This window comes from Ixodes scapularis, unplaced genomic scaffold (genome assembly GCF_016920785.2).
Source record: "Ixodes scapularis isolate PalLabHiFi unplaced genomic scaffold, ASM1692078v2 PGA_scaffold11__112_contigs__length_91849675, whole genome shotgun sequence".
Lineage (NCBI taxonomy): Eukaryota > Metazoa > Arthropoda > Arachnida > Ixodida > Ixodidae > Ixodes > Ixodes scapularis.
The window spans coordinates 42,944,305-42,971,814 of NW_024609837.1; the positions used below are offsets into that span (position 1 = coordinate 42,944,305).

At 48.1% G+C, this 27,510-nt stretch overlaps 2 protein-coding genes across 5 annotated transcripts; both read right to left on the bottom strand.

Annotated features, from left to right (window-relative positions):
- Positions 1–1,324: 1,324 nt before the first annotated feature.
- LOC8032420 (ubiquitin-associated protein 1) lies at positions 1,325–18,201 on the bottom strand. 4 transcript variants are annotated; one of them, XM_029979894.4, is made up of 10 exons: positions 18,104–18,156; positions 17,975–17,993; positions 14,179–14,215; positions 12,729–12,847; positions 12,207–12,326; positions 11,067–11,363; positions 9,891–10,196; positions 7,662–7,799; positions 6,999–7,100; positions 1,325–1,504 (listed from the first exon to the last, which is right to left on the bottom strand). In XM_029979894.4, the coding sequence occupies exons 3-10, from the start codon at positions 14,198–14,200 to the stop codon at positions 1,379–1,381; spliced, it is 1,230 nt and encodes a 409-aa protein (XP_029835754.2). In that variant the 5' UTR covers positions 14,201–14,215; positions 17,975–17,993; positions 18,104–18,156; the 3' UTR covers positions 1,325–1,378. The 4 variants fall into 4 exon arrangements, with proteins under 4 accessions (XP_029835754.2, XP_029835753.2, XP_040061131.1 ...); XM_029979893.4 differs by lacking the exon at positions 17,975–17,993 and having other exon boundaries at positions 18,104–18,201; XM_040205197.3 differs by having other exon boundaries at positions 17,975–18,171.
- On the bottom strand, positions 4,180–5,850 carry LOC120836367 (piggyBac transposable element-derived protein 4-like). The gene has a single exon (XM_040205199.3). The coding sequence runs from the start codon at positions 5,836–5,838 to the stop codon at positions 4,537–4,539; it is 1,302 nt and encodes a 433-aa protein (XP_040061133.3). The 5' UTR covers positions 5,839–5,850; the 3' UTR covers positions 4,180–4,536.
- Positions 18,202–27,510: the final 9,309 nt, after the last annotated feature.

The window sequence follows — 27,510 nt, forward strand, 5'->3', positions numbered from 1 at the left end:
GCTCTTTGATGCTGTGTGCTGCCAGATCCTTGCGCTCCAAATCTGAAATGGCACTCTATGGCTCCGTCGTCGAACTGCCAGGCTTTGTGAGTATACCGTAGAATACCGCGCATCCACCCAGTCCACATTAAGCGCCCATTCCCAAATTTGTAAGATCTGAGAAAATACGCACAGTACATTTATATGTAAAATTGATGACCGGAGAAGCGCCCATCCTCCATTCCCTCGCAATTATTTCTAAATTTTAAGAGGGCGCTTGCCCGGTATTTTAAGGTAGTGTGAGCTACTGACAGCTAATGCAATCACAGCTTTACCCCCAAATCTCCAGTTCAGCTAAGTGTTCAAAGTATTTCTTTCCAAACGCCAAAATTACAATGCAACAGCCGTAGATCTGTCCACCTCCCTCGAAACATTACTATTTCCATGATCTTGGCATCATTATGAATGCGACGAGAAACTGAGGGAGAGGAGGAGACCAGTGTGCGCAGGGGCATCAGAGCGCCAAGCTCTGGTTGGAATGATTAGTGGATAGACCTAAAGCTACCTGCCTTTGTCTCCACTGCACTCATCAAATGCGTTTAAATGCGAGGCCCAAAAGCCGGATGCTGGCGTTCCGCGTTTCAACACGTTCAATGAGTGCAGTGTTCTAATGTGTTTTACGAGCGCAGTGGAGACGAAGGCAGCTAGTTCAAGTCTACCCACTATTCATTCCAACTAGAGCTTGGCATTCTGAAATCCATACACGCTTTATCGGCGCATAGCGGTGAGTGCACGGACTCGAGCACTCACCATGAAGACACATATTCTTTTATCGTACTGTAAAATACCGAGCGAGCGCCCATTCAAAATTTGGAGATGTTCATTTGAAACTGGGGGATGGGGGCTCCTGAGGTCAACGATATGTAAAGATATGTCCTCCGTTTATTTTACAAATGTTACAAAATTGAGGGGTGGACACTTTGTGTGGAATGGGCAGATGCTCGGTATTTTACGGTAGTTGGGGACAATATTTCATACGATAATTCATTTACTAAGAGCATTTCAGTTCTTGACAATCTTGCCAACATATGTAGGAAGGCTTACAAGCATAAACAGAATGATGACAATCTCAAAGCAATTGTTGGGTGGACCCTTACTCCAGACCACGTAAACCAAGCACACACTGTCTGCAATTATTGACAATCTTACTGTACCCAATTAAATATTCTAGAACGTTATTACCAGACATACTTGATCATAATAGAACATTTTTAGTTTGACTGAACAGATCTGCTCACATATCCTTGTTTGGTATGATAAAGAATGGCAGATAATAACCAATAACTATCAGAAAAAAAAAGAAGATATATTTATTAACCTATAACACATACAAAAACTTTCACCCCAACAATGAATCAAGAGCCTTGTCTCGGTCATTTTTGTTCTCCATCAAAGCCTTTGTGACAGCCTCTCTTTGGAATCCGAGGTCGAGGAATTGCTTCTGAAGCTTGAGAAATTCCAGTGCCTTCAAGAAGAAAGAAGAAACTAAATGTTACGTAGCGAACACACAACATAAAAACCACTTGTCACATTACAAGGCTGCTGCATCTACTTTTGAATGTAAAATAATCTTACATTCAAATGCAAGATCATTTTACTCATAAATGAACCCCCTACTACTACTAAATCAATATGCTGAGCATAGTATAAAGCTCCACAAAAGTGCAACCAGTGTGTGGAGATCCATTTTTGCATTTGCATGGTTACCTGGATGCAAAGCTCAAAACAATTGGTTTTACTTTCCCAGTTCTGTACTATTGAAAGCAACAGGTTACATTGGTGAATTCACGCTATACTTGCAACCTTCACCATTTCTTTTCTTCACAACCCGAGCCTCAGTGATGCCTATATACAGTAAAACCTCGATAATTCGATCTCAGTTCGTTTGGAATCCCAGATAACTCGCAAAATTTCTATGGTCCCGTAATTTCTCATGAAAATATGACCAGATATTACAAGTGATTCAGGCATGCCGACGCAGTTAATTCGCCGATTTGGTCTTCCAGGTTCGGTTTTTAGTTACTAGGTGGTGCAAACTGGCAGGTAGCAGAAACCAACAAGGCACGAGTCTTCATTGTTCCATAGTTGCGTTTCTGGTTTGCTGGTTCATGTGCATACCATGGAACACATCCCTTTGGCTGTGTTCCAAAGCTTACCCAAATAGGTCAGTTACTCAAGCAGGTCGTGTCGCAGGACAACATTGATAGAGCAACGCTGGACATGGATAGGTTATGGAATGCCAACGTACAAAGCCTTTATCCTGGAGTAAGATAGAGTAAATTCTAAAGCACAACTTTCATCTCCTTAAGCTAGGGCTGGCTCATAGGGCTAGTGCTGGCTCGCGTGTGGTTCTAGGTCTCAGGCCGTTTGAAGCGTTCAAAGCAGTGCAGACGGGAGATGCCGAAATGTAAACCTTTATCATTACAATGGAAAGTTTGCCTCATCAAGGAAGCAGAGAGCCAACATGTACTAAAACCAAGCTCGCGGGGAAGCAACAGGTGCCCATTACCACAGTCTGCTTCGTCCTCAAGAAGAAGGCGAAAAGCCTTGAGGTGTACAGCAAGATGCACTCATCGAAGCGTTCGTGGATTTGGTTTTCGATGTACCCAGACGTCAAAGCTGCCCCAGTTACCCGACTCCAGAATGCCACTGCAGCTCACCTTCCAGTCAGCGGCATGACCTTACGAGAGAAGGCCAACGATTTAGCGTCGCAACTTGGTCACAAAGAAGTTAAATGCAGCAACGGATGGCTCTCTCACTTCGAGCAACGGAATGACTTGACGTTTCTGACGGTGTGTGGTGAGAGCGGCACTGCAGACAAGATTGCTGCAGTAGGTTGGATAAAGCGCACCTTGGCCCTGCTTCTTAGCATGCACAGTGCAGATGATGTCTACAATCTGGACAAAGCGGCTTTACGAGATGCTTTCGACAAAAACGTTTGCAACAAAGTACAACAGTGTCAAAGGACGGAAGCAGCCAAAAGACGGAATCGCAGTCTCATTTGATGCAAATGTGACGGGCAAACGCAAGATGGCCCTTTTTGTCCTAGGAAAAGCGGAGAAACTGCAATGCTTCAAGCATGTTCGGTTCCCACCTGCCAGTGAACTCATCCACTGACGCAACAAGGAGGCCCGGTTCACAGCAGCAATCTTCGAAGAGCATGTGCGACTCCACGACCCCAAGTTTACGGCGGCAAGACAAAAAGTTGTTTTCGTCATCGATAACTGACCGACCAAGATGGATCAAGACGTCTATCTCGCAGCCAATGAACTAAGGCGTTATTCTGCATGTACGAAAGATCTATCATCACCACTTTCTGAAGCGAACAATGCTCCGCTATGACAACGGCAAAAGCTATTCCATCGATCTTCTCAGGCTATGTGTAGCGCAAGTTTGTCTGCTTCTTGCACACGGGTTGCAATAATGTTAGAATAATGCCGAGCTCTTAATGGCTGATTGAAAAAGATAGCAGGTAGACCTCAAGGCATCTAGCATTGAGCTCTACCCACTATCCTTTCAATCAAAGCAAATCAGAGCTCGGCATTGTTCTGACGTCACCGCAACTCTTGCGCAAGAAACAGACGACTTGCTCTCTGAATATGCTCAATTGTGCATGCTTGGAAACAAGTGAAGGAAGATGTCACCTTATGGTGCTTCGAACATGCAGGGTTTCCGAATGAACAACTGTCCGAGGAGCGGGAAGGTGCAGCCGGTGTCGACGTTAGTACCGGCATCATTCTTGGAGTTGACTATGAGGGAGGGGTGCTTTGCTCCCGCAACAAGGACAGCGACGATAAGTCGGTCGGTACGATTTTCGTCGACCGCTTACACGGTAAAGAGAATGAGCAAATCTGCTACACGGACATTGAAGGCAAAATCACAGACAGTGCGATGGCAGAGTCTGACGACGACGGCGCCCAGCTGCCTCAAGTCCCCGCTTTAGGGGAAGTGATGCAGTCGCTGGATGTCGTCCGTAGCTTCGTGGAATGTAAAAGCGGGGATTCCGAGATGTTGCGGCTAGTAGTTTGCCTTTTCGAAAATTTGACGTTCGGCAGAGCTAATTATCGAATGCGGCAGTTTCATGTCGGCGACCACTTCGGGCGACGTCTCTTGTTTTCGACTGCTCATTTCGAATTAACTCTTTCGCTACCACGGGAAAAAGGGCAGTTTTTACTAGGTGGAAGGAAATATTTTTTGGTGCAGATTCACTAATGCCTTATTTACATTGTTTGGTATCAAAATGTAGTTAAAAGAATTTTCTATTCGATAACATAAATGCTGCATATACATTTATTGCACAACATAATAAAAAAAATGTTTTAATGTAAAACTTTATACAGTGAGGATGTTGTTCTGCTTGACAAAGGTGGACAACTCTAAAAATATCAAGAGTGAAAAAATTTCAAGATATGCATTCTGTAGCTTATTATGCCATAAAATGATAACACAATTTTCAGAGGGTATTGCTGAAAACTGTTCTTTGCGCAAAAAAAAAAGTTAGCGTGGGTGTGTGGCGTGCCATCCTCCAAAGCAGTCCCTCGTTGGGATGAAACACAGATACACACCACACGGCTCACAAAAAACTGCAGTCTTCCTTTCGACCTTCTTTTTCTCGTAGCAGAGCTTGCAGTTACGGCGCTTTTCTTGCACCTGGGGCTTGTGCTCAGACTTCTTTGGAGGAGGCGGAGGGTGAACATGTCTGTCGTCCATCCCGAAAATCTGGTTGACCAGCTCAATACGGAATGCGAGCTGGTCAAAGCCAGTCTTTCTGGTGAGCTCCTCTATCTCGGGGTGATGTTCCCTGTGTCCTTGGAAGATGACAAAGCTGTTGACGACAGCAATGTCAATGCAGTGGAAGAACAGTGTCTTCCACCACCTGACACACTTCATCAAGACATTGTAAGAAGCGATAAGTTGATCGGACTTGTCAACACCAAGCATGCCCTTATTATAGTCTTCTATTATGAGTGGCTTCCTTATGGGGATCCTTGTCCATCGGTCTCCTCTCTTCACTTTTCGCATTGCACTGACGTGATTGTTGGCAGTGTGGGCTGTGCTCATCATGTTTACAGTGCGCTTGTCTTTCCATTGCAAATACAGCACATCACGGCACCGCAGCCAGCGAATGTCCCCTCGAGTTGCTCTTTTCTCCCAAGTGGTGTCTTTCAACTGGGAGGGAAATCCGCGCCGATCTTTGCGTGTTGTTCCACAAGAGAGAGTCTTCCTCTCAAGAAGGTGTTCAAAGAGGGAGGTGGATGTGTAGAAGTTGTCAAGGTAGATAATGTAGCCTTGATCCAAATATGCATCACACAGGCGCGTTACAACGTCATAAGCCAGTCCCTTTGAGCTGGGTGTTTCTCGCTTCCCGGTGTAAACGCTAAATTGCACAGTGTAGCCTGTGCTTGAGTCAGCAAGGACCCACAGCTTGTACCCCCATTTGACCCCCTTGTCACGCATATACTGGCGTATTCCCGATCGTCCTTTTGATTTGACCATTCGTTCATCCACGCACAAATTTCGGTATGGCTGGAAATGCTGACTTGACACGTCATTCATATGTTGCAGCAGATGTGTGATCCTGTGCAGCTTGCCATCGCGGACAGCGTCAGTCTTCTCCGGGTCCATGACACTGAGAAAAGCAAGAAACGCAAAAAATCGGCTTCTGGACATAATCTTTGGAAGAATGAGGCCGGAAAATAACTCCGAGGTATTCCAGTATAGATGGAGGCGAGGCAGTTCCACAATTCCCATGTAGATCAGGACTCCTATGCACTGCATCACTTCATTGGGACTGAACATTTTCCATGAGCCGTCCTTTTCTGCGTACGTTTGCCTCTCTAAAATATGCGCCCACGCATATTTGTTTGTGTTCTCACAGATCATGTTGATTAGCTCTGCGGTGAAGAAGAGTTGGAAGACATCGACGGCCCGGACGAACCGCCGTGCGCTACTCCGGACCGCGCCGCCAACTTTGACTCCCGGGTTTCGTTTAGGAAAAAACTGTACGCGCTTCACAGCTGCTGGCAAGGAATCATGTCCGTATGACGTTGAGACCCTGAAAATAAATAATATAGCTGTGAGTACATGCTCCGCCGGTCATAACTATTTATTAGTAATCTAAATGTGCGCCCCACATAGAGCTGACACTCACCCGCTGGATGTTCCGGCTTGAGTTGGTGCATCCTCGTCATCGGTGCTGAAATCTGATGTGTCCACATCATCTTCAGTCTCACTACTGCTGATTGCATCCGCAAAATCGGCTCCTAAAGAGCTCGAAAGGCCAGAAGCACGACATCTTTTGGGAGCGCCCGCGCACGATGACGACGCCATGATCGAAGCCCTCGCCCGTCAAAGCTAAACTTTTTGCAACGCGGGGAGGAGCGCCGCAAAGCAGGAAACTAACAAAACATAGCGGAGCACGTTGTGTGTTTCCCACTTTCTAACCTAGATGGCGCTAGGCGCCCGTAAACCGCGCGAGCGCGCGAAAATTTGAACTGGAAGTGCGTCGATCAAATTGATCGATTTGGATAGGCGCGGTAGCGAAAGAGTTAAATGCTTCGTCCGAGATTAGGTGCTTTGCTCACGATTTTTGTCGTTTTCTTTCTTTTTTGGACACTTCGCAAATTTGTTCAAGTGGCATATTTCCGCCGTCCCACCAACTTTGAGTTAACGAGGTTCTACTGCATTACCATGTGGCTTTGAATACGTTGTGCTCACGACCTGCCATGCTTCTATAGTTGTATGTAGTATTGTCAAAATCAAACCACAAGTTGGGCAGGTTAGCACTGCACAATAATACCTCTAAGTTTTCAGCAACTACTAGCACAAGAAATCGAAAACTAATGCACACCTCATTCGTTATAAACGCTGGGGATCCCTTTTAGTCAATACTTTGTGGAAGTGAGCTACACGTTCCATGGTGTCTTTAGTGTTGCCTTCAAAGTCTAGAAAAGACTTACTTGTTCATAGTTGCTCTTGTTCAACCCAAGTGCCTCTTCAGAATCAAGGTCAGTGAACCCAGCATCCACCAGGGACTGTACATGACACAAGTGTTCTATGACCTGGAAGCCAAACACGAACCCGATTGAATGGTGATGCCAATTCAACCACACGGACAGTCTGAGACAGATATACACTTGTTGCATATGTAAAAGTTTCACCATAGATCATAGCTGTGAAAGATATGAACTAGGGAAACATTGTACGACTACGAGTACCTCTGAAAGAAACCTAACACTCAAAATTAGACTAAAGGAACAGTAAGCTCTAAAAAGAAACTTTTTTTGTTTTATTGCATGTATAGGACAGATGTGTCCCACACAGGCAGTAAGAGAATTGGCCATGAGTCAAAACAAATAAGACAGTTTGCCACAAGTCAGACAAAAACAGTTTTGTTTTTAATTTCTTGGTCAGTTTGAACAAAGTTCACGCATTTCAGTGTGCCGGTGCAAACGGTATAAAACACTGCCTGAAACAATAGTGGGCTCCAGCAGAAAAGCAGCTGTTTTGCTCGTTGATACCCCCACCTGTCACGACACAGCTATACTGCAAACAAAGGCACAGAAACTAGACTGGTGACTATTGCTATTGTTTTAGTCGGAGGCATTAAGGCAAAAGCTTACCTTCTTGTCATCCATTCCCTGGGATTCAATGGCCCGCAGTGCCCGGTCTTCTTCGAAGCCCATGTCGACCAAGTATTTCAGGAGTTGCTCCGTCGCGGGGCTCAGGATTCGCTTGGGCCTCGCATCCATCATGCTCGGCTAAGAAAACATACCACACGTTTGCTGCGTTACATCTGCACACATTGGAAGGGCACTGCTCGAGCTACCACATAAGCAACGTTTCAGATTAATGAGACTTCAGCCATCTTGTCGTTTAAAGTCATTGTTGGCGGTCATCTGAAATCACGGCGAACGCTTCTCCACCCTATAGAAATGTTAAAACGGTAGGCGACAAAGGAGAACGACGTTGCCGTAGCCTCCCGACGCCGTACGTAAGGCTCAGGGAGTCTAGTTTTGTACTTATAGCTATCGCCAGATGCACCCGCTCCAAACTGGGTGCCGAAATGGCGGCGTCCACAAGATAATCTGACAATGAAGTGCCGATACTTTTGGCGTGACCTATTTAGTGGCTCTAGGCAGTGCACTATTCTTTGAGAGGCTGTTTTGCTTCACTGTTCCTCTTTTACTGCATTTGACAGAAGCGCTCGTAAGACAGTCCCATGAAGAGTCACGTCCATTTCACTCCGCCTGCTATTCGCAATAAGGCAACTGAACAGTGAACACATTCATATAAAATCGCATTGTTCCAAACCAAAAGGAAATTAAATGCCGGATTAAAACTAATAAATTAAAAAGGCAAGCTGCAAAATAGGCGGAGAGACTAAAAAAATTCTGTTTCACTATCTTCGCAAACTTCGGTGGACTCCGTTGAGAGTCCTTGCAGAGGTCTCAATTGAAATATTGATGGTCAAGATTTTCTATAAAAGCTGCAACATGTGTATTAAAGGGATACTACAACGAAATTTCGGCACTTATTTCTTGGTCTATTTGAGTACAATGGAGCATTATCACATCAGACACACCAATCTCTCGTTGAAAAAGACACAAAAAGGAATTCCAAGATGAATTAAACGATTAGCAAAGAGCACCTGGTGGATGTCGCTAACGCCTTGTTTGTAATGCCCGTCTAGGAACCTTGACAGGTTGTGACGGTAACTGTCTCGCCTCCGGGCACGACGAGAGAAGAGCTGAAAGAGGAGCTCCCCTCTCCTTGAGACTCTCTTGTTTGTGTGTCCCAGAAGTCACTATTGTCCCTCTACGAGATTATAGAAGATTAACCCGTCACTCAAAATTTGTGCAAAGACAGCTTTGGGGTTACTTGCGGTGGCCCAATCGCTGGTGTGCTTCGGCTGCTTTCAACGGATGCTATGAGCCATCAGGGCCTATCCAAGGGCGTGTGGGACCTTGGAGAGGGGACAGCGACGTGTGGAAAGCGTATCACGGGCTACGTGCACAAAGCGGGATTGGCGTGGATAGCTCGCAGGCGTCCGCTGGGTCCGGACGTAAGGTTCCAAGACAAACTACGTCACGATTGCTGCAGATGTGACGTGATCTCTACTGGCTGCTCTGCGAGCGTTTACCAGAGTGGGCCGTTTATAACAAAAAATACGGCCATCAGGCTCAAAATAGAAACATGCGATTGCCATTTATGGATATTGTGGATCATATTCAACCTATTTCTGAACACGACGGGTATATTTCAAATTTTGTTGAAGTATCCCTTTAAATACTGTACAGAACTTCATTTATGTAAAAACCTAATTATTCGCGTGACTAGAAAAACATTGCAAAAAATTGATTGTGTGAATACATACCCCCTGGTAGCAAATACAAAACATACCATTCCAAATCACAAAAAATTTCGGGCCCACAAAACTTTTTAAAAGGCCTCATTTTGCGAGATACCAACCCCAAAAGATTAATTTTGTTGATAGTAAACTTTCCTGAGCGCATCTATCAAAATATCTCGCCAAGGTATTAATTTCTTTGGTACAAAACTAAACTCGACACTGGAGGGTTTTAGTAGATCGTTCCGACGACTCCGATAACTATACCCGATACGCCGCCGCCGCCTTTGAGCATGTATTGGGTATCGTTACCGGGGTACCGGATGTGTCGGAAATATCTACTAAAGCTCTCTATCTGCGTGCTTAAAGCCATGGATGAAACCATTTTGGGCTAAGTGTCACAATGGCAGCATCCGAGCTTGAGAAGCATAACAGTGCCCTTCAAAGCTACTATTATAACAATTATTACTACGCACCACCTCAATTGATGTTTGACTCTTACCAGGTGTGGTACGTTGCTGTGGGTGTACGGTGGTGGAGGTGTGTTTGAGCGCCATGCATTCTGCAGGCCTTTGTCTCCGGAGCTCCGGACGTCCGAGGCACTTCTGGAAGGCCTCAGTGGCTTGGCGTCCTCGGCCGCTGCCGTAGCCGAAGCTGCGGTGCCGTCAAGATATCCATTGACTTCGGCCTCTTGCAAGACGGGGACTCCGGGAATCTTGACGTCGAACGTCGGCACCTGGCTGGCCGCAGGCGCCGACGAGTCGGCATTTTCGCTTTTCGGTGCCGCGGGATGGCACACCGATATTCCCTACGGGAAATATGTGCTTTACCAACCGGCTCCCGAGGTTTAAAACATTGTGAGTGACACAAGACATTGCAAGATCACTAAAACATGGAGTCGAGAGAGGGCTGTGAGAGTGCGCCTATTCTGACGTGCACACCCTCCCTTCCCACTATGCCGTTTTATCAGCCTCAAGGAGATGCGGCATGTATCGAAGGTCACGCACGCCGACGTTCCCGCTCGTACTGTTTGCGATAGTGCACATGATCTCGTAAATACCGCAAAACCTTTGCTCCAGTGAAATGCAGTTCCACGGTCATCTCATAAAGCTTGCCAGAATGTTCTCTCATTGTAAGAGATCACGAGATCTTGGTCCTAAGCAGACGCAAGCGTGTGAATGGCCCTTCACTCTTTGTTCAATGAGTGCCACATCACTAGAACACCGCTTTGGTTTTCTCAATGTATATAGAGGGTGGTTTCTTAAACTCAGTATAATCTAAAAAGAAACATTTTTTTGAGGTAGCATTAATGGCCGCAGCGGGTGCCAGGCCGCGAGAATGATGTGATTATTAAGGGGCTAACATGGCAGCACACGCTGCGAGTGTCATGATCGGAATGGGATGTTCTGCAGTAACTAGTCACCGTCGGGTGGACATTTACACAACGCCTCTGAAGACGTCTTGTGGCCCCCAAACTATTAGCACATTAGCCGAACTAGAAGACGGCTTCAAGACATTTTAAGAAGTCTGGAGCTAAACTGCCTTGCCACGATGTTTGCGGACATGTTTTGTACATCCTTCCAAGATGTCCAGCAGGGTTTCAACGGGATGTGCCTCATGACGGTTTTGCTCATAATCCAACTAAAAACTTGCATCGAAGAAGGCGGGCACAACTAACCTGAAAGACGGAGTTGAGTTCCTCCAGATCGTTGATAGTCTGCAGCTCGACGTAGTCGAAGGGACTGGAGCTATCGTTCTCAAACTCGGCCAGACTGAAGTGCTGGTTAGTCTGCGGCCGCGCCGGCGCCGTGGAGGCGGCTTCCTTGGTCTCCCTTGATCCCGTTGCCTGTGCGGGCAGGAGGATGGCGCCGGACGGCACCACCACAGGGGGTGCCACGGGTCTGGCAGAGCAGTCATTGGCCGTCGTTGCAGTGGCAACTATGGGAATGGATCCATCGCTTGGCGACGTACCCACCTGTTCCACGAGTGAAGCTTCAGAAAATGCTCGCTTCTTCCTTCTCGGCTGAGCCGTGCACAGACCGAATTTCACGTGCACCCGCGGCGAGTGTCCTCGCCTAGTGACGCAGCCTATGAAAGCAGCGGGTGCTTCGAAAAAAACACCCTTATTTCCTTTTGTTTTTCTGCACATGCCCCACCTAGCTAGTCACTAAATGGCTTATGCTTAGAGTATGGACACCCCATTCCCCGACTGTCCTGTGGGCCCTGGTGCAGGGTGGACACAACTGGCAATAGCTAAGACTCAAATTGCGACTTTCTGAGCATCAGATGCGGTGTCGTGAAGCTTGGCTGATATTGTCTCACCCTGTTGCGGGCTGTTTGAGCATTTCTGGAGGACGGAAAAGCATTTCCTACGATTTCAGATATGGTTTAAAATGACTGGCAACAACGATTCTAGGCAACAAGATGACTAGAGCTTTGTCGTCAGTTCGAACCATAGCTTATTTAACAAGGCCCTAGACCCGTCTTACTAAAAAGGCGAAACTTGGAACATTTATATTTTGTCTTTTTTTGGCTCACTCAGAGGTGGATGGTAAATACATGCTAGCATGACTAGTCGAGCTCCACAACCCGAGTAGAGTTGCGTCTCTATAGAATCGTTCCAAATCACAATCCCCTTCAACTGTGAGAAAGGAGCCAGATAAACGTGACCCATTATGATGAGACATGCACGGCCACATATCTGAGCCGTACGGGTCCACTCGAATCACTCGCTTTCCCAGCCCCACACTATCCAAACTCAATTATCCAACCCCTAATTCAATGGACTTCAATAGCAGCATGCTCGTGGCTGACTGACCTGTGTGAACTGTTCTATGTCCGCTGCCACGCGGTCGACCCTGGCTTGGCGCTTGGCTTGCTGTTCACGGCGGTACCTCTCTGCAAACTCCACAGCTCGCAACTCTACGCTGAAGTCATACTGCAACAAGGGTACCAACATATGCTGCTTGAGCAAAAAATAATTAAGGAGCTAGAAGGAGGCTTTGCAGAGAGAAAGACAGGCTACTAGTACTATTTATTAATTTTCAGTGACACAGAGCTACATTTAGAAGTTCAGTTTATGATTGCAAAGTGAGGCCCCAGCTTCGAAGAAATGTTAGCCTTAAGGAAATGTTGGCTGTTATTCTCAGAATCCCCAGGAGACCTCTCTTTAGAGTCCTTGCTGTCAGCTTCGCTCTTTATCAGCAACCAATGCTGACAAGTAGAATAAACATTCGAGGAAAACTATGACCAGACGCCGGTTCTTGCTGTCCGTTCAGTTGTTACCGTCAACATGCCTTTTAGCAAGCAAAGAGAGAAAACCGGGGAAAGGAAAACTCACATGCTCGTTCAGCGTCTCCGGGAATGTGTTTCTAGCAAGGCTGACAGGGAGCACTACCCTTCGTGGAGGACGAAACTTTTCCGATATTTTCACCTGCACCCCGTCCAGGTAGCTGAACCCTGCCGGCATGAAACAGACGAACCTTCAATCAGCAAATGCAGCTAAAGAAGCGAAGATCTGTGGTCAGTCACAAATTGAGTCTCTGCTCCCCAATTAATTTTTCTCGTTTCAAGGCACTCGTGCAATTAGAGCAGCGGTTCTCAGACTGTGGTCCGCAGACCCCTAGGGGTCCTCGAGAGCATTCATAGGAGTCCGTGCAAAAAAAAGAAAACGCTCCAAGAAAAATGATTGCATCTCCACGTGGTGAATGACGTTGATTGGGGTGAAGCTATGGTGGTGCTGATGATACTGATTTTATTGCTCATAAATAGTGCTGATGGTGCTGATTTTTTTTTTTTTTTTATTGCTCATAGGTACTGCTGAGTTTTGACTTCATTATTATTGCTTTATGGTCGGTGAAATGCAGAGCCAGTGGTTCTTCTAGTGGATCAGCTTGGATCCGCTAGAAGCCGTGGGAACGCATCTCCACTGCTTAAGTCAACGGTCCATGTCAGAAGGAGAATGTGTGGTATGGAATGTGGTTATATACGCATTTGAGCATTTGACTGCAGCGCCCTCTCGTCTATAAACGTTGAGCCAATGCATGCAAAGTTTAATGCGATTACATACGCATTTGACCGCAGCGCCCTCTCCTGTACAGACGTTGAGCGGCTACATGCAATGTTTCATCCATGACAGAAACCCCAGCTCTTGAGTTACTACCATATCTCAGAGCCCCCGACTCGTCCCGCAGTCGTGGCCGAGTGGTTAAGGCGATGGACTAGAAATCCATTGGGGTCTCCCGCACAGGTTCAAATCCTGTCAACTGTGCAAACATTTTTTCTTTTTATGTGAGCACGGACGGACGGACGGACAAGGCTAGACCCTAAGGAGCTTCGCCCCTAAAAAAACCTTCCTATGCCATCGCACAAGACCTCTAAAGACAGAATGCATTTGGGGTTTGTGAACAGCATCTGAGTGGGTTGGGGGTCCGTGACAGCCAAAAGCTTGAGAACCGCTCATTTAGAGATGTGGTAGGCGTTGTTACATGAAGCACGTAATTAGGCCATGGTATGAGTAAGGAACTACTATAGTTCACCCCCAAGCTGACTGTGCAGGCGGAGGTACATGCTCATCGGACACATTGACCACCTCCCTTTCAGCACCTGACCTCGCTCTCTGTACACGAGCGTGGGCGAGGATGTAATGATATGGTGGAAGATAGATGTACGACTGGTCCTGTGAGCATGTAGCTCGTACTGCATTGTCCGCTTAGGGGTGAAGGGAGTACAATGTGCTTCAGAACTTCGAAGGCCAAAATAAACATTAAGAATAATGGGAAGTGGCTTACCATCTCTGCGCGAGTATGCCATGGTGTTACTTCAAATCTGCAAAAAGATAAAAGAAATTTCAAAATATTTCTCAAAGTGAAAATTTTCACTGCGTAGAGGCTTAAAATGTCGCCCGCTTTTTCCATATTTTTAAGATGAATATTTCTTAAGCTAACACACAATCGAAAAAAAAAAATGAAATGTCTTACTGATGATTGGATGTGTTGATCCAATAAAAATTGGTGCCAAGCACATCAACTCTGAAGATTACTTCAGAGACATCCAAACTTTTGGGTTGCATTTCTTTTAGTATATATAATTTGTATGCCATCACTAATCAGGGAACGCGACGGAAAATATGTCAAGACGCAGCAACTAATTTGTGATCATGTTAATCCACCTTAGTGCATTTGGGTCTAGGTCACTGGGAGCCAGGAGGTAGGGACGGTGTCACACACCAGCGAGCACAACTATGGTGGCAGTCACGTTAGAGAGCATAGATTTCAGAGAGGGGGAAGCTCAAACCACAGAGAGCATTTGTAATTTAATGGCCGGCACCTCCAGCACCGAACGGATGCTCGTGCACATGCATTCATGAGTTGTTGCGTAGGGGCAAAGAGTGAGCGGAGAGGTTGAGCAAAAGTTGGAGACTCTTGCAGACGACCGACGCCTTCGGCTCCTCCTCACAGCTACCGTAGAATACCGCGCATCCGCCCATTCCACATTAAGCGCCCATCCCCAAATTTGTAAGATCTCAGAAAATACGCACAGTACATTGATATGTAAAATTGATGACCGGACAAGCGCCCATCTCCCATTTTCTTGTGGTTATCTCCAAAGTGGGCGCTTGCCCGGTATTCCGGGCAAATGCCCACTCTATACTGCAAGTATAGAGTGGGCGCTTACGTAAGTATACTGCAAGTGTGACCCACGAACCACATGACCCCGATAGAGCAGCTGGGAACACTCTGTAATCTAGGCACACTGTAGGCCAAGTGAGCCAAGAAAATTCACATGCGGTCGCAGATCCGTCATCTACTTTCATCTCGGCAAACAGATTGCACATACGCCGCATTATATGTTTGGTGCCCATAGTTTATCCCGGTCCCAGCATTGGATAGGGAGAAAAAAAAAAGTTTATACAAAATTATTTACTGCATGTTGGCATATTCTGATAGTGTTCCATAATATAAAATATTATGCAGAGTAAAAAAAGAAAATGCAGCTGAAAATTGTTTGGTCTTTTCTCTTTTCAGGAATAGAAGATGTCTTCCGAGTTCATGGTGCACTCGTTCTGAATTTTCATACTTCGACACTTGGTACTGAAGGGTAGTGTTGAAATTCTCACCACAAAGAAGCCCGCGGGAGTTAAGCTTACTGGTCGTAGGCTCACCATAAAACCGTCCGAGTATGAGGGTAAAAAAGATCACCAGTCTTTAGAGTAAGAGGGATACGCTCACATACAAATTAGTAAGCCATTTAAACTGGTGGTGGTTTCTAAGGCTGGCCCTGCATCAAAATTCCCACCAACTTTCTTCTCAAGACAATAGACTTTTTTTTTGCTCACTCTTGTCCCCAGCCATTTGATAGGCAAACCCAATATAAACAACAAAAAAAAATCTTGCAAATAGTAAAAAAAAGTAGAGGGGAGGCAAAACGAGAATGGACGACGGTTAAGCTTATATCCTGAATATATTCTACTGGAATAAAATAAAATAAAATCATCTGATGGGCTAGTTGGGTAAACATAATTAAAAAAATAGCGCAAGGACGATGGAGAGAAGAACGAGAGACAGGAAAGAGCGCTAACTGACAACTGGCGTTGTCAGTTAACTAACTCATACCCTTGTTACACGGGCACACTTAACTGCGGTTAACTCAGCTTTAACTGCGGTTACGTGGCAGCACAGATGCCGCACTATACCCTCGGACAGCTATTTCAAAAGAAGTGAAGAGAGCGCGTGCACTGCTTTGATGGGTGCTCAAGATGCTCAAGCGCACGTTCGCCCATAGCTCTGACTGCATCGCCGCAGAATGTTGTCGGCAAGCATTGTGCGCTAATTGTGGTTTAGCGTAACTGCAGTTAAGTGTGCCCGTGTAACAGGGGTAATAGTTAGTTAACTGACAACGCCAGTTGTCAGTTAGCGCTCTTTCCTGTCTCTCGTTCTTCCCTCCGTCATCCTTGCGCTATTTTTTAATTATAATTATTCTACTGACGTGGCGACGGCAAAGCAATGTTTTCCCCAATACTGGAAGTGACGATAATCAAGATGGCTGCATTCTTGTAAAATAAATCTATAAACAAACATCTTTCTTTTCGCAGTGTCGAGTACCGTCCGACGGCACTCTTGCAGAGCGTTCAGGTGTCGTCCGACAATACTTCACTCACGTGTTCAAGTGCCGTCCAAAAGTCTCGTATAAAATGAGTTCTCAAAACGAGATTTTCGAAGCGGAGTGTAGCTTAAGGGGTATTCACACGAGGGAGAAATCCCGGGGATTTCTCCCCCGCACGCGCAAATCACGAGATGAAAACGCGAGGCTTTTGCACATCGCAAAGCTTTACGTTTTCGTCGTGGGATGCGGGTGCCAGGGAAAAATCTCCGGGATTTCAATACCCCTTTAGTGGTAAGATGTCTGTCTCATAAGCAAGCGATCCTGGGTTCGATCCCCAGAGCGGCCTTATTTTTTTGTTTTTGTTTTCTCGTACATTTCATTTTGCCGACGCATTTGGCGATATTTACATTTATTTTTTTTACGATTAACACAGGAAAAAACTAAGTTTGCTGCCGACATTTCGCTGAACGAAATGGTATGGGACTTCGTTTCCCGAGGTGCATGAGGTACAGTGGGGCTTGGTTTGCCGGCTGGACGGCGCAAAGCGGCGTGTACGACGGGGCCAAATGGGTAGCCGCACACTGTCGCCGCGAAGCGGCGTGAACGCAAGCGGGGATTGGCTTAACACGCTCCCCAGTGATACACGTGCCGTCCGACCCTCTTTCGGATAGCACTTGTAGGCGCGATTGGAGTGCCGTCAGACAACACTGTAAACACAACCTTTTCTTTTTGGTAAAGGGGAGGGGAGGGGAGGGGAGGGGGGGGGGGGGGATTAAAATACATGTTAATGTATTAGGGTTGGCTGTGTAATAGGGTTGGCTATGTAACAGGGTTGGCTGAATTTCAGCTCAGGAAGAGGGGGGCAAGGCCCCCTTCTTGGCTACGCCACTCAACAGTGTGCAGGTTGCGATTTTGTTTTATTCACAAAGAAACATCAGTTTAACACTTGGCATAACCTTGATGAAGTGTGACTCACATTCCAAATCGGTGGTAGTCAGCTAGAACGAAAACCATATGATCAAATGGCCGATATGTACACCAGTTATTGTGGAAACACAATCTTCTCGCGTAGAGCGGAAGAATTGAATATAAATCTTGGCAACGCAATTTTTAATGCACAGTTCGCTTTCGGTGCATCAGCTTCTATATCGCTTCAAAATGAATTTTAAGATCATGTTTCGAAGAGGTTCAAGAATCACACTAATGAATACCTCGTGGAATATGTTCCTGACGAAATAAGAAAGTGGTATTCTAAAATTCCGATGCACGGCAGACCCGGAATACAAGGGTCTCCTACCTAAAGTCGCCCAGGGAGACAGCTCACAAGACCAGCTACGCATATAAAACAAAAACAGATTGGCCATGTGACAACATCAAGTTCAATGACACGAGTTATCCGACATGTAGAAGAGAACGAAGGACACTTTAGTTTGCGGAACCAAGGCAACGAAAAAGCATGCCGGATGACTGGTACAAACTCACTTCCATACGGCCTCCTGTGCTGCTTTCGTTCGATGGAAGAAGATTATATTGAGCAGGACAGTCTATTATTAAAACACACACATCCTGAGCGACTTTGAAAACACCGCAAATTAACGAAAACGCACTCACTTCATTAGTGGCGAAATTTGGCGACGCTCCCCAGCTATCACAACAAAATTATGTCTGAAATGGAAGATAAATAGATAAATGGTATTGTTATACATTATGATATTGGGCGGTAGCTAGCACCACCTAGTTTAAAAACATGCTTTCCTCCGAGCCTCCGAGATCCCGAAGCGCGCGCGCGAAGGCTTCTCCGGTCTGCTCCGGCCGTCCCACCATTGTCATAGAGATCAGTGGGCCGTCCCGGCCGTCCCATTCGCCTCGCTCCCAAATCTCTATGCTCCCAAGGAGAAGAATGTAATTGCACTAACTCTGTCGCTCGCCGCGAGGCGGCGCTGTTTGCCCAGTCATTGCGAGCGCGCCGGTTTCGAATCTGGAGGATCGTTTCTTTTCGGGGTCTCCCTCTAAACGTCGCGACGTGCTGGACACCGTGGTTTTTTCACACGAAACAATCGCACACCGTTGCCAAGATGTCCAAGGGGAGGAGCCGCAAGGTTGCGAAGCCAGAGGACCCCCTCATCGGCTGTGACAAATGCGGGAGATGGGCATACGTTTCCGAGAGCGATTTGAAGAACACTCAAAGGGGCTGAAAATGCTGACTTCGTCTGCAGAATATGCAAGATGATTGACGAGGTGGACACGACACACAGAAACAAGAGTGACAAACTGGAAACGACCATGACGGACATGATTAAAAGGTGGAAAGACACCAACAAAGCAGGTGCCGTGGATCAGAACGACATGATACATGCACTCCTAGACCGGGTGGATAAATTAGAGCATTGCGTCGAAGAGCTTGTGAAGCGAATGTCGTCCAGTCGAACTGACAAGGTAACTCTGGACACAACAATGGAGGATTCTCCAGAGTACAGTGCGCGACGTGAGCAAGAAAATGAGAAAACGCCTAACCAGATTGACAATCAGCGACATGGGCCTGTGATGTCCCGAAGTGGTAACCCGTTTCCTGAGACCTACGACAGCGGAGCAGGACCACACCTTCAACATGAAAATGGCATGATGCAGGTATAAACAGAGCAGCAAGTGGCAACCACATTAGTAAAGGACTTGCCCAGCCAGGTGGGAGACAATAGCAACACTACCACCATGAATGGGACTCGCATAAACCAAAGGCACATCGATGAACCCATCCGACCTCCTCAAGGAGTGACACGAGAAGGGATTGTTGCAGGTGATAATAATGTTGCCCGGTTTGCACGCACTCTCGTAGATCGAGTAGGGGACCATCGACGAGTGGAAATTCTATATAACAGAGGTGGAACAATCGCAGATGTACACCACCTAATAGGCGAATATGAAGAGAAAGCAAGGAAAGTACCCCGAATGTATATATTGCGTGTGGGTGTAAATGACATCTTGCACGGCGAACAACCTGCGGCGATTGTAGAGCAGCTGAGGCTGAAATGGACCGATCACAAAGACGCATTAGCCATATGCTCAATACCAGAGCTTGAGGGCAGTGGCAAAGGAATTCAAGCAGCAACCATGCTGCTGAATGCCCAACTAAAGAAGCTCTGTAAGGACCTCAAGGCGCGATTTATAGACCTGAGCCGAGATCTCAAAGCTGAGGATGCAATGGAGAGAGGCAGGCTACACTATAAGGAAGATGGGGTGCGAAACGTGGTCAAAAGGCTAGGAGCCGTGGCCAGGCTTTTTTTAGGCGTACAATGGTGAAGAGATTCACCAACCTCGAAGATCGGTCAGCAGGGGAGTCCACTGGTAGAGCACAGGAACAAACCAGTGCAGGGACGGAATACAGCAACAATGTATGGCAAACCTCAAGCTTATCGCCCAGCCGAAGAGCACCGCATGGTGCATCAGGCAATGGGGAGCCTGCACGCACAACACACGGACGACCCCGCGAACAGATGGCACGCCGGCAAGACCGAAGTGCTAGCTGGAAAGCCTTGCGATCACTATCCAGTCGAAGAGCAACGCACGGACTACCAGAGAAGTTTTCCGTCATTGGGCCCAGTTCGCGAATTGGAGAGACGGACACCGCGACCCCAAGACATAGTACATTGCGTCGACTCGAACATGCAACTTCCACCATCGCAAAACAGTCATGTAGCAGTAGCACTAAGGCGGGCTCCACAAATGGACCCTCTACAACCTCAGAGGCAAACACTGTCACACGGGGGACTCCCAGGGTACTGCCCCCAATCCTGAACCCCCCCAACGTCAACACGTCTCTCCCAAATGTATACACCGGTGCTGCCTCAACCCCAAGACCTGTGTGCAATCGTGGCCGAGATGGTGAGCCAACAACTCGGTTACCACTACCAGCGGCACAGGATATACACCAACTCATGTTTACAAACAAACCGGAGCGCCCCTAGCGGACGCCACCGGCGCCGCGCATGCGCGGTGGATGGTGGGCAAGAAGCCCGCCGTCGCCCATAAACAAACCATTGAATTGCGTTGTTGTCGGCGTCGGTGGGAGTCCCCGTGCTCTTTTTCGCGTTGGAATTGTTGATTCTACGTCCTCCTAACAATGTCTGACGACTTGAGCGGCTTCAGAAAAACTAACGAGGCAAAACTTTGCGTGAATAATGTGACGTGCGGCGATTCATTTCACGTGGACGCCGCAGAATGGGCACTAAAGCCTGACTCCCACGATGAGATTCTGCTCGCTGTTTTCAATCGCGACGTCGCTCGGACTGCAAAAGCGTGGACCGTAGCTGAGATGGATGACGTCGATACTGAAAACCGCAAGTAGAATTGGGCATTACGAGTCGGTGATGGCCACTGGTATAAACGATCAACATCTTCTTGTATCTGTTTACACTTAGCCTACTTACCCCAACCAACCCTCAAAAATGTTTTGAGGCCTGCACTTAGTTGCAACGTTTTGTTTACGGGCCGCTGTCGTTTGAACGAGTTGACGACAAAAAGCAGCCAAGTTTGAAAGAGCAGACGACAGCTCGAACACATGCGCAATGGAGTACGGGCAAGAAGCACCGCGTCTTGCGTCAACAAACCATTCGAATGTCACGTTGCCGGCGTTTGTGTGAGTCTGCATAGTCTTTTTCGCGTTGGAATTGTCGATTCTACGTCGTCATCGCAATGTCTTACCACTTAATTCGCCTGAGCGAAATTATCAAGGCTCGTTACGCCGCTAAACTTTTCGTAAATAATTTGACGTGCTGCGATTCATTCAAATGAACGCCGCAGAATGGACGCCAAAACCATGATGATAATCTTCTAGCTATTTTCGGTCGCGACGTCGCTCGTGCTGCAAAAGTGTAGAAGGTAGCGGCGATGATCGACGTCGATACTGAAAATCGGAAGCGGGAACAGACCAAGCGTAACGAGTCGGTGATGGCCACCGGTACCAATGATCAACATCTTGTATCTACTGCTTACACCGAGCCTACTTAAGTCTTTTCAGGCCTGCAATTACTTCTTATTGCAATCACTGGATCAAAGTTTGGTCTACGGGCCGCTTTTGTTTGAACGAGCAGACGACAAAAAGCAGACAAGTTTGAAAGAGCAGACGAAAGTTCGAACGATCAGGTGGCCGTGTGAATTTGAAGACGCACTGAACCCGTGGGTAGTCCGGACAACTTGGCGGTTTTCTCTCGTTCATGTTGGAACAAAGCAAATACATCTGGCGACCACAAAGTGTTGCCCGCACACGCAATCGTAGTTCGACAGCGTCTGGTTTGCCCTTTTCACGGCTGCTATCCATGTTCTCGGACGAACGGAGGGGGCAGAAACACATTAAAACTGATCTTCAAATTTTTCCAGACTCTCTTGGTACAGCCCCCGTCGCAGCATTTTGACGCGAAGGCAGGTTTTTTGTCTCGTTTCTTTCAAAGGAAAGCAGGAATACATGTCTGGCACGGCGACTTCTGCCCACCGCCCCAGACCGGAAGTGCGTCCGGCGCGCCACCACCGCGGCGTGACGTAGGAGAGTTGAGTTCGTGTATATGGCCGCTTTCGGGTAGGGGGGTCGGAGATAAGAGGGTGAGGAACAAAAGTAGGTGTGGCAAAAAAAAAAAAAATGAAAGCCGTTTACAATTCCCTGTAATGCCGGTTAGAGCGCAGCTCTTGGGGAGGAAGATGGAAGCGTACTGAGGGATAGGTGACTCCTTGAGGTCACGTGACCTCAAGGGGGTCACGTGACTTCAGGGGGTCACGTGACCTAGGGGTGTCACGTGACCTGGGTGGGTCACGTGACCTCGGGCGGGTCACGTGACCTCGCGGTTACGCCGACGCCGCTCAAGCCGGAAACGGGCCCCTAAGAGCTGCGCTCTAAAAGTCGGAGACGACGTAGACGCAGCAGACGACTGACAGATGTGGTAGGATTTCTCAACCTCCAAGGAGCGAGACGGGAACAAAAATGGGAAGAGCTATATAGGGAGTTGGAGGCGGAGGGTATGACACTTTTTGGAGTGGCAGAGACGCACCTATGTGATATTGAAGAAGCTCCAACCGATGCAAATTGGTGTTGGGCTGGACGCAATCGTGTGGAGGGACAGCGTCGAGGTGGGGGAGTTGGCGTGCTGTGGCGCAGTACATCAGTATGGTGCAAGGAACCACGAGACTGTTGGGACCATATTTGGGTAACGGGAGAGATAATCGGGATTCCTGTTGCCGTCTGTATAGTATATGTGTCGGTGGGAGCTGCGCGCAGAGTGGAGAATCAAAGTTAAATGAGTTGTGTGGAAACCGAAGTAAAGGACTTGGCTGCTACAAAAGACATTTTCATCATGGGGGATTTTAATGGACACCTGCATGAACTGGACGGATGGGAGGACGAAAATGGGTGAGCGATGCTGCGGATGGCCGAAGATAACGCCTTGGAGATACTAAATCTCAGGGCCTCATACATGGAATGCCCGGGACAGCAAAACGTGCATTGATTACGCCTTAGTCTCACAGAATCTGGCCCGTTATCTGGTTCACGCACACATTGATGAAGCTGGTGAACACAGTATTGGGAGTGACCACAACCGGATACGGTTAGAATTCTCCAAAGCTACACCAAAAATAAAAAGAGAAAAGCTCTCTCCGACAGGCCGTTCCCGGCTAGACGGCAGTGGAGAAGGTGGTGGAGGAGTTTGAAAACAGCACCAAGAGAAAGAGCGCGGCTGGATACGCGGAATATGTGGCAGAATTAAAGCGAATCATCTGTCAACATTCTACAAAGGACCGACGTGGGCGACGACTAAGAAAGCGTTGGTGGGACGCGGAAGTTCAAGCCGCCATCAGACTATAAGACAGGAGCTAAACAGGGAGCACCGCATGGTTCTCCATGGCGGCTCGGCAGACGCTGTTGTAATAAGGTGGCAAAAGTACAAGTTGCAGAAGCAGGCCGTAAAACAGCTTGTGCAGGACAAAGAACCCAGGCTGATGTAGCTACAATGAGAGACATCAGTTCAAGTGGCCGAGACGCACGCAGAAAGTTCTGGCGATATATCGGAACTCTCAATGGAAGAGACCAGTGCCTAGCAATCCTGGACGAAGACACAGGGCTTCCCACAGAGAGACTTGGGCAATGCCTTACAGATAATCTCGTTGAAATTTTCTCGTCTCCAGGAGAGACACCTACAAAATCTCTGTCCCAAGCAAGGCGCAGACTGTGCATCGGATCGCAATAATGTTACAATTGGTATGGTGTCAGTTATACGCGCACTAGCGCATATTAAGAACAACACCGCCCAGGGATTAGATAACATTCCGGCAAGTGTGCTCAAAGCACTGGGCAAGGATTCCAGGGACCAACTTGCAGGAATTTTTAATGATATTGCATCTGGGAAAGAAGAGATTCCTCGAGACTGAAGATGCGGCAGGGTTATCCTGATTCCTCAAAAAAGGATGTGACCGCCAGTACCTTCGACAGTACAGACCCTTACTGGGACAAGTGCGGTGTATAGGGTATACGCCCACATCATGAAAAAGCGCATGACCGAATGGGCAGAGGAGGAGGGTATGCTGACAGAAATCCAAGGAGGCTTCAGACGGGGACGCCGATTAGAGGACCATCTTTTTACCTTAACACAATGTATTGAGGTTGCACGGACAGAGGAGAGGAGACTAATATGTTGTTTTTTTGACATCGCAAAGGCTTATGATAGTGTTTCCCCTGCCCAGCTTATTGTTAGCCTACAACAGCTTGACATGCCGCCGGAGTGGACAACACTCATCTCCCGCCTATACCATGGCAACACGGTTATGACCCACCTTGATGGTGCTCACTCTGAGGAGGTGCTGGTGACAAAGGGCTTACGCCAAGGTTGCCCGCTTTCTCTTGTATTGTATATGTTATATGTATCCACCCTAGAGAAGCAACCTATACAATCAGGACTGGGCTTTTCACTAGCACATTTGGAGCATGGGGATCGAGCTGACTGGGTTCTACCGGGATTGACGTACGCGTACGATGTGGTACTGACCGCAGGATCAGTGTTTGAAATGCAGAATCTTCTTGACATATGCTCCAAGGAGGCTATGGGACTTGGGTTAAAATTTAATACCAGCAAGTCAGCGGCGGTGGTGTTTTCGGGATCCGTCGAGACAACTCTCGATAGCCTTCGTCTCGGAGGGTCCGATGTACCAATTCTTAATTCTTACAAGTACTTGGGCATCACAATGTCGAACGACACAGGCTACCTGCAAGGCCATCACACCCATCTCCGCCAAGCAGCCCTACGAGGAGCCAGCATTCTCCGTAAGCGAAGCCTCTGGAGTTGCAACAGGTTCATCGTTTCGCGGGAATTGTGGAAAGCAGTAATGGTACCCGGACTAACATTTGCAAATGCAGTGGTGTGTGTCCCAGGAGATGTCCGCGCCAATATGGAGCGTAGGCAGAGAGACGTGGGACGCCAGGCACTGGGCTGCCATGGAGCGGTCGCCAACGAGGCAGTGCAGGGTGACCTGGGCTGGTCCTCTTTTGAGGCTCGGGAAGCTTTGAAGCAAGATTGCGTATGACGGACGCCTTCGACTTACGGATAGATGCCGTTCGGCGAAGAAACTGTTTATATACACCAACTTGACTGGGCTGCGGACCCGCTGGCAGAAGCGCCTCTATCAGCTTCAACACAAGTACGGCTTCTTCTCGGAGCCTGCTGATGCGTCGACGGAGACGGAGTGGACGTCGGAAGTTAGGAAGAGAGTCCGAGACTGCGAGACCCAACAATGGCTCCAAGACGCCCAAACGAAATCGACGCTGGGGGTGTACCTCACCAACAAAATAACCATCGCCTCGGAAGTCCGGCTGTATGACAACAGCCTGGGTAGCCGCTTCTTGTTCGAGGCACGTGCCGGGGCACTGCGGACGCTGTGTTTTAGGCGTCGTTTCGACACCACTGTTACGTCAACAATGTATAGGGTGTGTGGGGTAAATGACGAAACGGTGGAGCACATTGTGCTAGACTGCGCGAGACTCAAGCCGTCCCGGTCTCAGGACAATGGCCCAAGGCGTCCGAGACCCTTAGCGCTCGCTGAAGCGTTGGGCTTCACTGACAGTGAAATCGGACAATCCACAGCAGTCTGCCCAGCTACGGGGCTGAAGGTAGCCTCCAACGACACAAAAAGGCTTGTTGCAGACACGAAAAGGAGACTGGAGGACTGGTGGCAGAAGATCCACCTCAGGGAGCATTAAGACACCTACGCTCCTAGGCTTGGGCACAAACCTTGTTTGAGTCCTCCCGATTCAAAGGGAAATAGCCGCATCATCATCATCATCTTGCCGAGTTGTTGTTACACGAGAACTCTGGGAAAGCAGCCATAGGTGGCCATAGTGGCCATTGTACCTGGACCGCTGCCCAGTCATAGCCGAGTTGTTGTTAAACGAGAACTCTGGAAAGCAGCCATAGGTGGCCATAGTACCTGGACTGACTTTTGTAACGCCGTTATCCGCGCACCCGGAGATGTGCGGGAGATCTTGGAGCGCCGTCAGCAAGACGTCGGGAGGCCGGCGGGCCAGGCCAGGCCGTAGGATGCCATGGTATGGTGGCCAACGAGGCCCGAGGCTGTTCAAGTGGTCCAAGGAGACCTCGGGTGGTCATCCTTCGAAGCCAGAGAAGCGACGAGCAAGATCGGCTACAACGGGCGGCTGCGATTCATGGACCGAAATCGGTGGGTAAAGCGACTCTTCGTATACATTCACCTTACAAGTATACAGACAAGATGGAGGAAGCGGCTATATCAACTGGTAAAAAAAAATTGGTTTCTTCACAGTGCCCGTGAGTGCCAATACAGACAAAAAGTGGGAAACGGAGGTGCGGAAGAGAGTGCGTGAGGAGGAGGCCCTTCAGTGGGCAAAGGCGGCCCAAAGCAAGTCAACGCTACAGGCGTACAACCTCAGCAAAAATACAATATCAGCGGAGGCTCGGTTATACGATAACAGAATGGGAAGCCGCTTCATTTTTGAGGCACGTGCAGGAGGGCTGAGAACGCTAATATACCAACAGAAATATAATCGGATGGTGGAAACAACAACATGCCGGGCTTGTGGAGAAGAGGATGAAACCATCGAACACATCGTCCTCATGCACAAGCCTGCAACCAAGGCATCTGGTGCAGTGGACGGTGATGCTGCTGCTATCCCTCAAAGTGAGGTTGAAACGCGCGCCGCAGCGTCCACGAAGCCGTTTGGACGAATCTGGGAAGTAACCGAAAGAACGAAAAGGAGACTGAAGGACTGGTGGCGAAGAACAAAAGCAAAGTGAACGCGAAGGACAAGGGAAAGAAGTAAGTGTTTTTTTTTTTCGTTTAATATTTTTTATTTTTTATTTATTTTTTTTTTTTTTTTGGGGGGGGGGGGGGGGGGGTTAGGTACGAACGTGGCTCGGAACCGCCCAATACAAAGGGAATAGCTGCAAGATCATTATTATCATCATTAACAGAAAGGCGAGCCGTCAGCGTCGCAGGTAGAGACCTGCACTGGTACGGGCCAGACCGCGGGCCATGGGCCGGCTCGGCCCTCGGGCCGGCTCGGCCCTCGGGCTGGGCTCGGGCTTTACGTCTATATTCATGGAGGGCCCGGGCCGGGCACGGGCCTTGCATTTAAGTCTACAAGGGGGACCAAAGTAGGCCAAACCGGCCATTACTCTTTTTTTTCCTTTTTTTTTTTTTAGCGGCATATTTTTTGGAAGTGCGTTCGGGGGTTGGGAGAGGAACCACAGCGGGGGATAAACAGACGCTGAAGCATGTGTGTGTGCGTGTACGTTTTTGTACGGTTCGGTGTGTGTGCAGCGAATGCTGTTCCAGAGGACTAGCGGCGCGGCGTTCCCTTTCGTCCCCGGCGGCGCCGCCGCCATCGCTACTCACCACAAAACGGACATACACCTGGCGGCCATATCTGTTTACGTGGTTGCTGAGCGCGTGCTGACGGCGAGCTTCCACAGTTCTTTTGCAACGCGCATTCCGCACCATCAAGATTGGCG

Coding starts and splice junctions, on each gene's coding strand:
- LOC120836367 (XM_040205199.3), bottom strand. CDS start 5,838: ATGTTCAGTCCCAATGAAGTGATGCAGTGCATAGGAGTCCTGATCTAC.
- LOC8032420 (XM_029979893.4), bottom strand. CDS start 14,200: ATGGCATACTCGCGCAGAGATG. Junction 11,364..12,206: donor ACATAGAACAGTTCACACAG/GTCAGTCAGCCA, acceptor CTCGTGGAACAG/GTGGGTACGTCGCCAAGCGA. Junction 7,800..9,890: donor ACAGCAACGTACCACACCTG/GTAAGAGTCAAA, acceptor ATGTTTTCTTAG/CCGAGCATGATGGATGCGAG.